Source organism: Selaginella moellendorffii, unplaced genomic scaffold (genome assembly GCF_000143415.4).
Source record: "Selaginella moellendorffii unplaced genomic scaffold, v1.0 SELMOscaffold_7, whole genome shotgun sequence".
NCBI lineage: Eukaryota > Viridiplantae > Streptophyta > Lycopodiopsida > Selaginellales > Selaginellaceae > Selaginella > Selaginella moellendorffii.
In genome coordinates, this window is record NW_003314268.1 from 3,406,754 (window position 1) to 3,420,011 (window position 13,258).

At 46.1% G+C, this 13,258-nt stretch overlaps 4 protein-coding genes across 5 annotated transcripts; 2 read left to right on the forward strand and 2 right to left on the reverse strand.

The window, feature by feature from the left end:
* Window positions 1-5: 5 nt before the first annotated feature.
* Window positions 6-1,844, forward strand: LOC9652608 (protein arginine N-methyltransferase 1.1). Its single transcript, XM_002966354.2, has 9 exons — window positions 6-218; window positions 273-283; window positions 351-506; window positions 565-628; window positions 689-831; window positions 887-974; window positions 1,028-1,143; window positions 1,359-1,509; window positions 1,572-1,844. Exons 1-9 carry the CDS (start codon window positions 44-46, stop codon window positions 1,775-1,777), a joined length of 1,110 nt encoding a protein of 369 aa, XP_002966400.2. The 5' UTR covers window positions 6-43; the 3' UTR covers window positions 1,778-1,844.
* Window positions 1,845-1,887: 43 nt separating this feature from the next.
* Window positions 1,888-5,088, reverse strand: LOC9652609 (pentatricopeptide repeat-containing protein At3g12770). Its single transcript, XM_024671561.1, has 4 exons — window positions 5,085-5,088; window positions 4,285-4,719; window positions 4,177-4,228; window positions 1,888-4,084 (listed from the first exon to the last, which is right to left on the reverse strand). The coding sequence occupies exons 1-4, from the start codon at window positions 5,086-5,088 to the stop codon at window positions 1,888-1,890; spliced, it is 2,688 nt and encodes an 895-aa protein (XP_024527329.1).
* Window positions 5,089-6,868: 1,780 nt separating this feature from the next.
* Window positions 6,869-8,483, reverse strand: LOC9634335. 2 transcript variants are annotated; one of them, XM_024671284.1, is made up of 7 exons: window positions 8,388-8,483; window positions 8,196-8,335; window positions 7,742-8,143; window positions 7,570-7,678; window positions 7,425-7,518; window positions 7,211-7,370; window positions 6,869-7,165 (listed from the first exon to the last, which is right to left on the reverse strand). In XM_024671284.1, the coding sequence occupies exons 1-7, from the start codon at window positions 8,478-8,480 to the stop codon at window positions 6,985-6,987; spliced, it is 1,179 nt and encodes a 392-aa protein (XP_024527052.1). In that variant the 5' UTR covers window positions 8,481-8,483; the 3' UTR covers window positions 6,869-6,984. The 2 variants fall into 2 exon arrangements, with proteins under 2 accessions (XP_024527052.1, XP_002966756.1); XM_002966710.2 differs by having other exon boundaries at window positions 7,570-8,143.
* A 2,179-nt stretch (window positions 8,484-10,662) lies between these two features.
* Window positions 10,663-12,564, forward strand: LOC9634336 (succinate dehydrogenase [ubiquinone] iron-sulfur subunit 2, mitochondrial). Its single transcript, XM_002966355.2, has 3 exons — window positions 10,663-10,690; window positions 11,820-12,339; window positions 12,399-12,564. Coding segments are annotated over exons 1-3 (687 nt in total). The 5' UTR covers window positions 10,663-10,689.
* The last annotated feature ends 694 nt before the right edge of the window (window positions 12,565-13,258 follow it).

Consider the following 13,258-nt stretch of genomic DNA (forward strand, 5'->3'; position numbering starts at 1 on the left):
TTAGGGTTCTTGGGTAGACCTAGGGTTTAGGGCTTTAGGCGCCATGGGGCGTAGGAGGCCAAAGAAGGGGGCGGCGCCAGGCGTGGCGGCCCAGGAGGAGGAGGCGGAGCCCATGGATCTCGTGGCGCTGAAGAAGCCGATGGAGGAAATCCTCCCCGAGGAGCACGAGGTCGATCCCACCAGCGCGGATTATTACTTCGATTCTTATGCGCATTTCGGTAAGCAGTCGCGGGCTTGTGGCGTGGAGAGGCTGATTTTGTGTTTGTTTGCAGGTATTCACGAAGTAAGTGCCAGAAACAAGCGATTGTCTCAGCCACATTATTGTTTTTCTCTTTGGTGCTTGCTTGCAGGAAATGCTTAAAGATACTGTGAGAACGAAGACTTACCAGAACGTTATTTATGAAAATGGATTCCTCTTCAAGGACAAGGTAGTTCTAGATGTCGGTGCCGGGACGGGAATTCTCTCCTTGTTTTGTGCGAAGGGTGGAGCAAAGCATGTCTATGCGGTATGGTTTCTTCTCTTATTTCTGTTCCTCTAGATGGATTGCTCCTCGCCTCTTGCAGGTGGAATGCTCGCTAATGGCCAATACCGCGAAAGAAATCATACAAAAGAATGGATATAGTGATGGTAAGCGCGAACCAAACAATGCGTGTTTTAGAAGCTCAACTTCCTCTATGTGGTGTGCAGTGATTACTGTCCTCAAAGGCAAGGTGGAAGAGATCGAGCTCCCTGTTCAGCAAGTAGACGTGATCATCTCCGAATGGATGGGATATTTCCTTCTCTTCGAAAACATGCTCGACACTGTCCTGTATGCCCGTGACAAATGGCTCGTAAGTTGTCCAGTTCTCTCTTGTTTCCATCGTAATGAATTCTCGATTCTCCCAGGTGCCCGGCGGCGTGGTTCTTCCGGACAGAACAAGCTTGCACTTGACAGCGATCGAAGACGCAGACTACAAGCACGAGAAAATAAACTGTTGGTAGTTTACTTTTACATGGCGTCTAGCTTGTCTAACGCAGCCATTTCAGTCTGGAGCTCGGTCTATGGATTTGACATGAGCTGCATCAAGAAACAAGCGATGCTGGAGCCTCTGGTTGACACGGTCGAGCCAAACCAGATCGTCACACAGACGCAGCTGATCAAGGTCAGAGCTTTCTTTCTTTACCTCTCGTTCTTTCTTGTTTGTCATCTCAGCTTCATATATCCTCATATCCTTCCATCATATCTTCAGTTTCTTTGTCTATGGTTTGGATTTCTTTGCTTCATATCTTCTATTTGTTTCTCTCATATTCTTCTATCGTTTTAATTTCTTTGTTTGCTGAGCTTGAAAGACTGATTTTCTTTTAAAAAACCTTGCAGACAATGGATATTAGCAACATGACACCCGGGGATGTGTCCTTCTCGGCTCCGTTCAAGCTCGTTGCCACCCGAAACGATTTTATCCATGCGCTGGTAGCATACTTCGACGTCTCCTTTACAAAGTGCCACAAGGTGGTGGGATTCTCCACAGGTAAAACGCCCTTCACTTTGCCTGAATTGGAGTCTTCTCACGGCTTGGATTTCTTGTAACAGGGCCTCGTTCTCGTCCAACGCACTGGAAGCAAACCGTCTTGTATCTGGAAGACGTGATCACGATTTGCGAGGGAGAGGCGCTTACCGGGAAGATGTCGGTGGCTCCAAACGCCCGCAATCCTCGAGACGTGGACATTGTCGTCGAGTATACTTTCAATGGCAAGCGCAGCCAAGCGTCTCGGAGGCAACACTTTAGGATGCGATAAGCCTCCGTTGCCTTTGATATTGTATTTTGCTTCCTCTTCTTTTGAACGCCAGCCACCACCTTTTCTACATGAGCTGGAAACTGCTGCAAGAAAGCCCATGCAACGTTAAATCACCAAAGAGTTCCCGGTATGTGAGTCGGAGGAGCGACCAAGCAATCCAGCCCCAGGCCGAGCGCCGGCTTCCTTCCGTCGCACGAGCACACGCCCTTCTCGATGTGGTGGAACTCAACGTAGTCCCTTACGATTATCCTCCTGCCGCGGATCTTGGAGAAGAGCTTGATCGCGTGGTGGCAGTCGGCGCACAGCTTGAGGTTCTTGACCACTCGGATGGTGGTGCCGGGCAGCGTGCTCACCAGCCCCAGCACCACGGCCCTCTTGGCGCTGTGGTTCTTCTCCTCCACCTTGCATCCCCGCTCGATGGTCAGCTCGATGTTTAGCCGGTGGAGCTCCTCGTCAACGGCGGCCGCGTAAGGATGCGCCGCCGTCTCCCCCGCCACGATCTCGTGGATCTGGTTCCTCGTCTCGATGAAGCACCGCCCGACCTGGCGCTGGATCGAGTTGAGCTTGTCCGAGACGTTGAGCCGCTCCTGCCTGTAAGTCCGGACGCCCGAGTACATGTACGAGAGCGCGAAGTAGATCCCGGCGTTGTGAGGCTCCGTTTCTAGAGCCTTGTCCGCCGCCACCTTTGCTTTGTCGTAGAGGGTCGAGTGAGTCCGGCACGCCGCCAGGAGCGTCGTCCAAGTCACGGCGCTCGGCTCGAACGGCATGCTGTCGATGAGCTCCTCGGCCCGGCCCAGCAGCCCCGTCCGGCACAGCAGATCCACCACGCAGTCGTAGTGCGCCAGCGTCGGACTCACGCCGTAGTCCTGGATCATGTTGGTGAAGTAGCTCCTCCCTTCCTTGAGTTTTCCACTGTGGCTGCAAGCGAAGAGCGCCGCCAGCAGCGCGACACTGTCCGGCGCCACCCCGTCCAGCTCCATCTCCGTGAACAACCGCAGCGTCTCTCGAAACTCGCCGTGGTGAGCCAGCGCCAGCATTGCCACCGTCCAAGTCACCACCGTCTTCCTCTCCAGCTTCGCAAACGTTCCCAGCGCGTCCTCGAGGCTGCCACACTTGCCATACATGTTTACCAGCGCGACCCCGACCTCCACTTCCTTCTCAAACCCGGCCGGAGCCAGCCTTGCGTGCGCAGCTCGGCCCTGGAGCAGCGCTCCCACCGTCGAGCAAGCCGTGAGCATCGCCAGGAACGTCAGAGAGTTTGGCTGCGCGTCCATGGAGTGGTAGAGGTTGAGCGCCTCCTTGCCATACCCCCACTGAGCATACGACCCCATGAGCGCGTTCCAAGTGATCGTGTTCTTGTCCGCCATCCCATCAAAGAGCGACTTTGCAGCGTCGAGCACTCCACACCTCCCATACATGTTGAGCAGCGCCGTCCCCAGCACCACGTCTGGCTGCTGGATGATCCCACTCACGAGCAGCCGGCTGTGGATCGCTCGTCCCTGGCTGAGAGCCCCGATGCTGGAGCAAGCGTCGAGAGCACTGATGAAAGTCACCCGGTCGGCCTTCCTCCCCTGCGACTCCATCTCCCTGTAGATCTCAAGAGCTTCCTCGCCGAGGCCGTGCTGTGCGTAGGCCGCGAGCATCGACGTCATGGTCACCGTGTTCTTGAGCGGCATGGTGTCGAAGACCCTCTTCGCCTCGGCGAGGCAGCCGCACTTCCCATAGGCGTTGACGAGCGACGAGGCGACGAACACGTCCCACTCCAAGCCCGAGAGCTCCAGCTTCTTGTGGATCCTCCGGACGTCCCCCGCCGCCTCCACGCCGCCGCAAGCATCGAGGACGTGGAGAAAGGTGACGGCGTCGGCCGCGACCCCCTCGGGATCCATCCGCTGGAAGAGCTCCATAGCGTGGCCGCGATGCCCCTCCTGGGCATACGCCCCGATGATCACGTTCCACGACACCAAGTTCTTGGCAGTGATCTTCTCGAAGGCCTTCCGCGCCCTGTGGAGCTCCTTGCATCGCCCATACATGTTGACAAGCCCGTTCCCCAGGTGGGTGTGGTGATCCAGTTCCCGGGAAGAGATTTGCGCGTGGATGGCTCTCCCATCGTCGAGAAACTCTGCGCTGGAGCAGGCGGTGATGGCACTGAGCAGCATCACAGTGTCCGGGGGCTCGCTGGATACGGAGAGAAAGCGCTGGTAGAGCTCGAGCGCTTGGCGGCTATGCCCATGGAGCGCATACCCGGAGACCATGGCCGTCCACAGCGCCATCCTCTTGGAATCCACCGAGTAGTCGTCGAAGACGCGCCTAGCATCGTCCAAGCTCCCACACTTTGAATACATGTCCACCAGCGCGGTGGCCACCAGATCGTCCTCCTCGCCCGCCACCGCCACCGCCACCTCTCCTCCACCTCCTCGCCGCCACCACTGGCAATAGCGCTCGTGGAGTTCCCTGCCTTGCGAAAGAAACGCTGAGCCAAGGCGAGCGCAGGCAGAGATGGAGCTTACCAGATTGGAGGCGCTCCTGGGGACGCCCTCGAGATCCATCCTCTTGCCGATCTCCAGCGCCTCGCGCGGGAGATGGTTGCCCAGGTACGCCGAGAGCATGTTGTTCCAGGTGTAGGGCGTGCGCACTGGATCGCAGGCGCGGAATGCCGCCTCGGCATCCGCCACGCTGCCGCATCTGCCATACATCTTCACCAGGTAGCTGGCGACGATGGGATCGGCGGCGCTGCGCTCGAGGAATCCGGATTCCAGGAGGTGCGCGTGCAATCGCCTGCCCTGGGGCAGCGCGCGCTGCTCCAGGCAGCGCCGAAGCAGCGGGATATAGATTGCGGTACTGCCCGCCTCTCTGCTGCTGCAAATGCGATCGATCGCAGCCTCCAGCGGCTCTTCGATCGGCCTGGTGCCGCCCCTGACGATCGATCGCGCCATCGAAAAGCCCTAAACCTCCATAAAATTAAAAACATTGACCTCTAAAAAGGATAAATAATTAAAATTAATGAGCCAAAATTGGTTTTTATTAACTTTTAACAAATGGAATAATAAGCATGAGAATTAAAAAAACCAAAAGCTGAACAAAATCTATAATTAAGTCATATATAATAATGATCACTAATCTCACAGCAATTAATTTCAATGCATAAAAACAATTTATAATGTAACAACATAATGTTCTTTTCAACATATTTATAAACCAAAGCTTCATAATGTGAAAGTTAATGAAAATGATTTATATATCAATCCAAAAAACTAACTGTAATAAAGTTATGTTCAACAATTGATCATTAAACTGATCTTTTGTGAACCCATATTCCACATTAAAATTATTTCATTTCAATAATAATTAATAATAAAAATCATCAATGATTGATATTTTTAAAATCAAATCCAACAAAGATCCAATAATTCTAATATCAATCATTAACTCTTTTTGCAAAGTTAGCATAAACTATGATTAAACCACTTTTCAAAGAAAAACCACCTCTACTAAATAACCTCGTTTAAAATCAAGTTGTCATTTGAATACTAATATAGTTGCCAATTAGTAATTGCATGAATGCCAATAACACAAATGTAAGATCATCAACATCATTATCACCAAGATTAGCAAAATTAAATGTCAATTTCTAAGGCTTAATCGACAACTAACGACTTAAATAATTGTAGATGGAAAATTCAACTTCCTTAATAAGCCCTAAAAAAACATCTCATCTCATTCCAATTCTAACACTAACAATATTAATGTTAATGCATCATCTACATGTCATCAATATTAGAGTAAAGTTAAAAGAAAGCAGGAGCAAACACCACTTAAATCTCTTTAATAATTAAGTTAACCAATATTGATGATACCTTATTTAATATATAAAACTAATTTTTCATCAATACCCAGTTACAAATAACACTTTATTAACTATGTCTAAAACTCAATACAATCTAACACCATAAACTAAATACAACCACATAATACTGAAGGAGGTAGAATCTATTTAGTAAGCAAGTCTATCACCACTAAATTATCATTAAGCTAATAAAAGTATTAACAATCCTTGATTAAATTTACAACCAATCATTAGTCATAAAACAATGAACAACCACTTTTCAACTTGCCTTTATGAAACCCAAAACTAAACTCACATTATTGAATCATATATTTATCTAACAAGAAGATAACACTTTAGGTATAATATAAAAGAAGGGGATGGTAAAGAATTAAGTTGAGCTCAACTCAACTCAAGTCAATGTTAGTCAATGTAGTTAACCATAAGTTTTACAAAGAAATTCTATATTAGAAAAATGTTATTCTTTGGTGAACTTAAAATTCATGAATTTAATTATTAATGGTTGAGGGAAGTTTATATTTTTTATACTGTTCATGGAGAAAACTTCTATTTTCTAATGCCTGCTATATAAATAGTTTCTAAAATTAAAAGTTTATTCAAACATATATAATTGTTATTTCTACATTCACAATGTTCTAGTATAAAGGAGCTTTTTTGGGCCCAAATAAAAATGAAAATACTAAGCTTCTAACGAATTTATTATATATTTTGACATTTGATATTTTAACATTTCAGCCATTGAGTACCACACATCAACTTAAAAATATATAAATAATTTAAAACACTATTTTATTCATTCATTCTCTAGAATTTTACAAAGGAAGACCAAAAATAGCCACTCGGCACTGGTGGAGAGGGCCAAGTCTCAGTTTGAGGCGCTGGTATGCGGTGAAAGCATAGCGGACAGCACTACCACTGTATGATCAACACGCTGGGACGAACCAACCGTCTGGAGGAGGCAATGCTGCTGGTGGAGAGCATGCCTTTCACCGCCAGTGGATCCGGAGTGACATGGTCGACGCTGTTGGCCGCTTGCTGCAACTGGAACAATGCAGAGGTGGGAAAAGCCGTGTTTGATCGCTTTGTGGAGTCGGACAGTGGTTCTAGTGACTCGGCTTGCTACATGCTCATCTCTATGGCAGCGCAGGCCTGGCATTTCGACATGCAGTTTCTGGATTGTCCAATTTTAGGTGAGTAGAGAGAAGATCGAGGTTTTCAAGAGTCCTATGTTATATGTGTATGGCATGTTGAACCAAGGTAGCAAACTATATTCCATCAGATAGTAGCAAAAAGATTTTTACATATACTTCCATCAAAAATTGGAAAACCTGAAAACTCTAGTGTTTACCGTCGGCTGGAGCACCTAAGTGATCTCGAGGAGGCACTTGCGTGCGTTCCACGCATTGAGCGCATCCTGGGGACTCCAGTTGGTGACTTGACGACCAACAAGAGTCTTGAGCATGCCATCGTAGAACCTCTTTTGCCCCCTGGCAAGCTCCGCTTCACCGCCAAGGGTAGGCATCTTGTTATACCCTTGCACCGTCCTGCAAGTCTGTCAATACCAAAGCGCTTGGGAACGCGGCTCTTACCTGATGAAGAAGCGGCCAACCGGGTGAAGACCATTGGGGATTCTCATCTCGATCTTAGCCAAGTCCTTCTTCCACGCTTCGAAGTTGTTCTGTAATTCGGCGCGGGTGAAGCTTGGAGTGAATTTCTTCGGATTCACCTCCATCTTTTCTTCTGGGAACTCTGCGTACACGACCACAAATAGTTAGACGGGCAGCCGTTTATGCAGTCATTTACCTTGCAAGCTGGCCTGATCAATCTGATGGTTCTCCACCCAAACAAAACCATCTATTTCCAGGATTCCGTAATACCAGTCATTCTTGTCACCGGCCTAGAAGACGATATGTCAGCGCTCATGATCCAAGTGACTCACTATTCTTACCATGATGGTCACTGGCGGCCTGTAGCTCTTCGGACGCGCCGCTGTCTCCACCAGTTCCTGTATGGTGTACATAGCTGGCCGGTAGAGATCCTCGACGCCCGCGTCGCGTCTGAAATCCACCGTCACCTTGAGGCGCAGTCCACGAAGCGTGTAGCGATTAGTGTACACGTACATCTTACAATCTGAGTGGTGCCTCGGAGAGCTCGCGGACTGAGGTTTTATCAGCGGGTAATCTGCTGAAGAGTCCGAAGACTGAGAGTTGGGAAGGTTTTCCTCGTCAACCTGGACCACCTGGGACTTGAGATCTTCCTTGTCAGCCTCATACTGGAGCACAAAGTCCGCTTTTTTGTCAGATGGCGATGACGGGTCTGGTGATTGGCCGCAAGCCGGCTCCTTTTCAAGTTCGCGGGGCCTTGTAAAGCGGCCAAGGTTCCGTAGCATCCTGTCCAGTATCGGTGCGACCTGCATCTCTCCTTTGCAATCACCTTGGAACGCAGTCGAGTAGGCGACATCGTTGGCGATGAGCCTGTTGACGCAGTGAAGAGTTTCGCCTGACATCTCCACGGCAGCAAACCTATAAAGGAGACTTGAAAAAAAAGAAACAAAGATTTGTCTAAAAACCTCACCGGTCGTACGAGGGCGTGTAATGCTTGATCTTGATCAAGCCATAGCGCATGCGAAAGTCGGCCTCTTTGATGTCGCTTGGAGGAATGGCGAAGAGTTGCTCCTCGCGCGCTCCAGCCAGTTGGGCGATCATGGCTTGTAGCTGTCCAGAGCCACATGTCGAGCCATGACTAGACAAGACAGGGAGAGCTTACCGATTTCACGGGCAGCTTGTTGAGGTGCTCCATTAGCTTTTGCCGCTTGGTTAGCCGCTTGCCCTGCCGTTCCACGTAGTCTTCGTCCTCCATTGAAGCCCTAAATCGGAATAGAATTCCTAACCGTTGAAGAAGAATTTATACTTTCCTCACGCAACCACCATTGATCTAGTTTTAATCTAACGGCTGATAAAACAGAGAAGGAACGTTATGCCCTAATCTCGATGTCAATTTTGTGTTTTTTTCAGAGCATGTGACTCTATGCATGTAAGGTCTTTCGTCGCCTACTGTGTTCGTCGAAGTTATGCTTCATCCACAAAAGAACAGAACTGGAAACAGTCAGCAGGAGCGGCAGGATGAGATCTATGAATAATCTGTGTGCGACGGCCCTCACCTCATCTACGACGACATGCAGCAGGGAATTGCAAGTCTGTGTGTCATGGTGCCTAGCGGGAGAAATCCAGCACAATGTCGGTGCACATTATGTCTCTCGAGGTAATGTTTGTTGAGAAGATTTTAACGTTTTTACCATGACCTCTCGCGAGTTTCTTTTCCTAATTGAGGGAAACATGAAAGTGTTCGACAAGATGAAACGCTGGGGCTCTATCTTTTGGATAATGCTCCTTCTGGGATATGTCAAGAGTGGGAGAGCAGAGGCAGGTGCTAGAGCTCCTGGCTGAAGTGGCCAATGCTCCAATGCTAGCTGCTGCTCTAAAAGCCTACTGGAGCCTGGCAACCAGAACAAACTTCAGACTTTGCCAGGCTAACGTATGCATTGGGGACTGTATTGTAAATGTGATTTCTAAAAATGTAATTTCAGGTATTGAAAGATATTTGTTAATTAGTCTTTTCAAACATTTTCTTCTACTAATGTCAAGATACATTATGATATTGTGTAACTCTCTAGTTCAAGCATAAGGAGCCCTCAATGTTGATTTTTTTTATAAAAACAAACTAGCATTGAAATCCAAGTGGCTGACTGACGAACTTCATAAACCAGAGTGTTTGATTTTGTAAGTGTGGCTTTTGAAAGGAAATGGATTTTTTTTAGTATTGAAATATAAATAAGTTCCATGACAAATTTTTCCATGTGTGTTTGGAACGGTTTTGATGTGAGAGTTATCTCACCTCCTAGTATAATGGAAGTAACTTGCTGTAGTATGTCTAGCATCAGCAACATATATGGAACAAGAGGATATCTAAAAGAAGTTAAAATTGTTAAGAAAATAAATGAAGATTGCACCCTTTGTCTTGCTTGCATGGCATACCAATATGTCACTAGCTATTGTGAAGGCAAGTTCTAGACTATAAAACTATACCTAATCAATCTCTCACTTTTTTATTTGTTTCCAATGCCAATGATTACTATAGTGGTTGTGGCAAAATTTGCACAAAAGAACATATGTCACCAATGCCACGTTAATGCCTTTTGCCAACTGTTATCTCAGCCCCATGTATAACCTTGCTAATATTTTGTTGAGCAACAAAGTTGTTATAACTCAATGAAATAAATTTATTGAAGCTAATGTTCTAATGTTGGGGTATGATTCTAGAGATATTCCCAGATATACTCAGAGATTATACATTTCATTATTGAGATGGATGATAGAACACATTTTTCAATGGCATTTTCTAGTGAGAGATTTATTTTCATGGGATTTGAATGTGCAAAGAGGTTGCAAGATTCCCTCACAACAAAGCAACTCTCTGCTATGAGCACAGAAGGGAAGTACAAACTTAAGATTCCTAATCTTGGCTTAGCAGTAGCTGTGGATGGAAGAGGTAATGGTATATCTCTTCTAAATCAATAGCAACATCAGAACAAGTACATGGTCTAAGAGGCATTAGGTGTAGAGGTGACTCAAGTTGTATAGTAAATTAAGTTATAAAGTTTTATAGGTTGAATGCCCCACAGCTCTAGAATATGAGCCAATTCCCACTATTTAGATTGGCCAACAAGCTTAACTGATAGCTGGCTTGTCTGGAACCAGCATGGGGCTGGTATAGCAAGCACCATCTATGGAGCTCTAGAAGATGGCATTAGACATTATAGTCAACGGTGAGGGAGTTCTCTAACTAGCTTTTCTTCTTTATATCTTATACACTGGACGGTATGGAGCACTTACTCCATACTGTGGATTGAGAGTTTTGTGATTTCTCCTACCCTAGAAAGCTATTCTTAGCAAGGCCGTCAACGACGGAACCGAACACAATGACTATCACCACCTACATAGTTGACAAGGAAGTCACGTACTAGATGTCTTCTAAGACATCGTCCATCACGAGGTTACAGAGTTTGAAGAGTATAGGCTCGAATGGAGGAGCGATCAATCTCTTGATAGATAGATAGATTCTTAGAGCGCTTACACTCTGTCCAGTATTTCCTCGTCGCTGGATTTTTGCGTTCCGTTTAGAATCGTGTATTTCACTGTGCCAATCTTGATTCCGGACTGGTCTTACACAGTCACAAATTCCTCCAGGGAAAACGGTACGTAAAACTTACTCCCCACCACCTGGATCTCGCCTGGCTGGCTCAGAATGACGCACTTGGATCTCACCATCTATAGCCATCATCAAGAAAAGAGTGCAAGTTAAAAACTTTTTTAAAGTCTACAAACTTATGCAAAGAAAAACTGCTATGTCTGAGAGCACGGTCTTCTCGTAAGACCATCAACACAAAGCTTCTGCCCTGCTAGATCTTAGCTCAAGAGGCTCATCTTCTTGTTGCCATCGCTATTCTCATCTCCAACAACTTGTGGTGGCCATTGCTTTATTGGGTCTCTCATGGCAATCTTGAAGATCAATGAAACACTGAACACTTGTTGTGAAGATGGTTATTGTTAGCTTGTCAACCTCTATGCATAGAGTTGGTTTACTATATCACAACCAAAGAAGATGGAGCACTCTTGCCTCAGCACGGCCTAGATCCTGGGTGGGGCCATTTCAAAGGTATTGTCAAAGATTTCAAGGCAACATATTGATGGACACAAACTAGAGGGATCCAGAAGAATGGGGGTCCAAAGTATTGGCTCAAGACCAATGGAAGTTTGAAAATAAAATGTTTTAATTGTAATGTCAAAAGAATATTTGGAACTTAAAAATTATTATTATCATTATGATTTATTTATCTTATCATTTTTTATATTATAGAGATAAATAAGTAAACTACAAATTACATTTTGGTTTAATAAATTTGAAATATAAATTAAAAAATTTACTACACATAAGTAATTAATAATTTAGAATATTTTCCCAGCTCAAACCCCTGCAAAATGTAGTGGGATGCTTGCCATTAGAGCTTGAGATAATAGCTTAAAGCTTAAACTCAATAAAAATAAGGCCATCTTTTAGGTTATGACTTTTCACCAAGGATGCTTTCACGAGTTTTAGGAAGCAAGCGCTTGACCAGCAATGGTTTACGGTCCTTTCAAGTGTACAGATACAATCCCCAAGATGGCAAATCACCCCACCTCCAAGAGTACAAGGTTGACACCAGCAACTGCGTTATGATGCTTGATGTTTTGTTTGAGATCAAGAACAAGCATGATTCGAGTATCACGTTTAGGCGTTCTTGTCGCGAAGGTGTATGTGGCTCTTGCGCCATGAACATCAATGGTAAGAACTGCCTGGCATGCTTAACAAAAGTTGACAGGGATGAGGATGGTATTGCTTCTACTGTGGTGTTGCCTCTGCCACATATGTTTGTGATTAAGGACCTGGTGGTGGACATGACTTATTTTTATCAGCAATACAAGAGCATTGAGCCATGGTTGAAGACCAAAAAGCAAAAAGAAGATGGCCAAAAAGAGTTCTTGCAAACCAAAGAGGAGAGAGCAAAACTGGACGGGATGTGGGAGTGTATCCTATGTGCTTGTTGTAATACTTCTTGCCCTAGCTACTGGTGGAACACACCTACATTCCCTGGTCCAGCAATTCTGCTCCAAGCATATAAGTAAGTACCATTCCATTCTTTTTCCTAGTAAAATTTTCCAAATGTTTACTGTTTATTAGAATGATTGCTGATAGCCGCGATGACTTTACCAAAGAGCGTGTGGAGGCCCTCCGTGGAGAGATGAAGATTGGAAGATGCCACACTATTCGCAATTGCTCTAATGCTTGTCCAAAGGGACTGAATCCCGCTGAAAAGATCCTACAGATCAAAGGGATGCTTGGGTAAAGAGTTCATAAATTTAAATAAACATCACAAGCTCATGTCGTTTTTAAATACTCTTGACAAAACAACACCGGTAGATTAGAATAAAGAGCAAATGGACGGCTTGGATGGAAACTCGTCAGACATGCCTTCTTTTTTCTTTTGCACGGGATTTAAATGGTAAGATCGATCTCGAAATATTTGTCAGAGAACATTATCTGTGACAGTGGATCGAGGACGACGGTGTTTGGAAGCCAGCTCGTTTAGAAGATCTCGATGTCGAAGAGTCAAGGTTTGGCTATTAACCATCTCAAGCCTGTATTCTCACAAGCTTTCATGGTTGACGCGACCGACGAGAACTCGCAGCTCGAGGAGGAGACTTCAAAAGCCAGGCCTGCCGCTTTACTTTTACTCTTATGGTTTCTTTCTTTCCAGAGACAAGCGAATTACATCGAGCGATCGTGAATTAGTACTTGAAAACAACCTCGTTCTTCTCCAATTTTATGAACGAGAACTTGAGGCTGGTCCGGCCAAGCTCGTGGCTCTTCTGGATTCCTTCCCGGCACAGTGTAAGTGCATCCTCGAACTCGGAGTTCTCGATGTTTCGGCTCGAGTTCTCCTCGTTGAGCCAGTCCAGGATGGTACTGCCAGCGGATCCCGCTGCTCCAGCTTTAACTCGCATAATTCCCAGCCCCGTTTCTGCGAACTTGCCGATGAT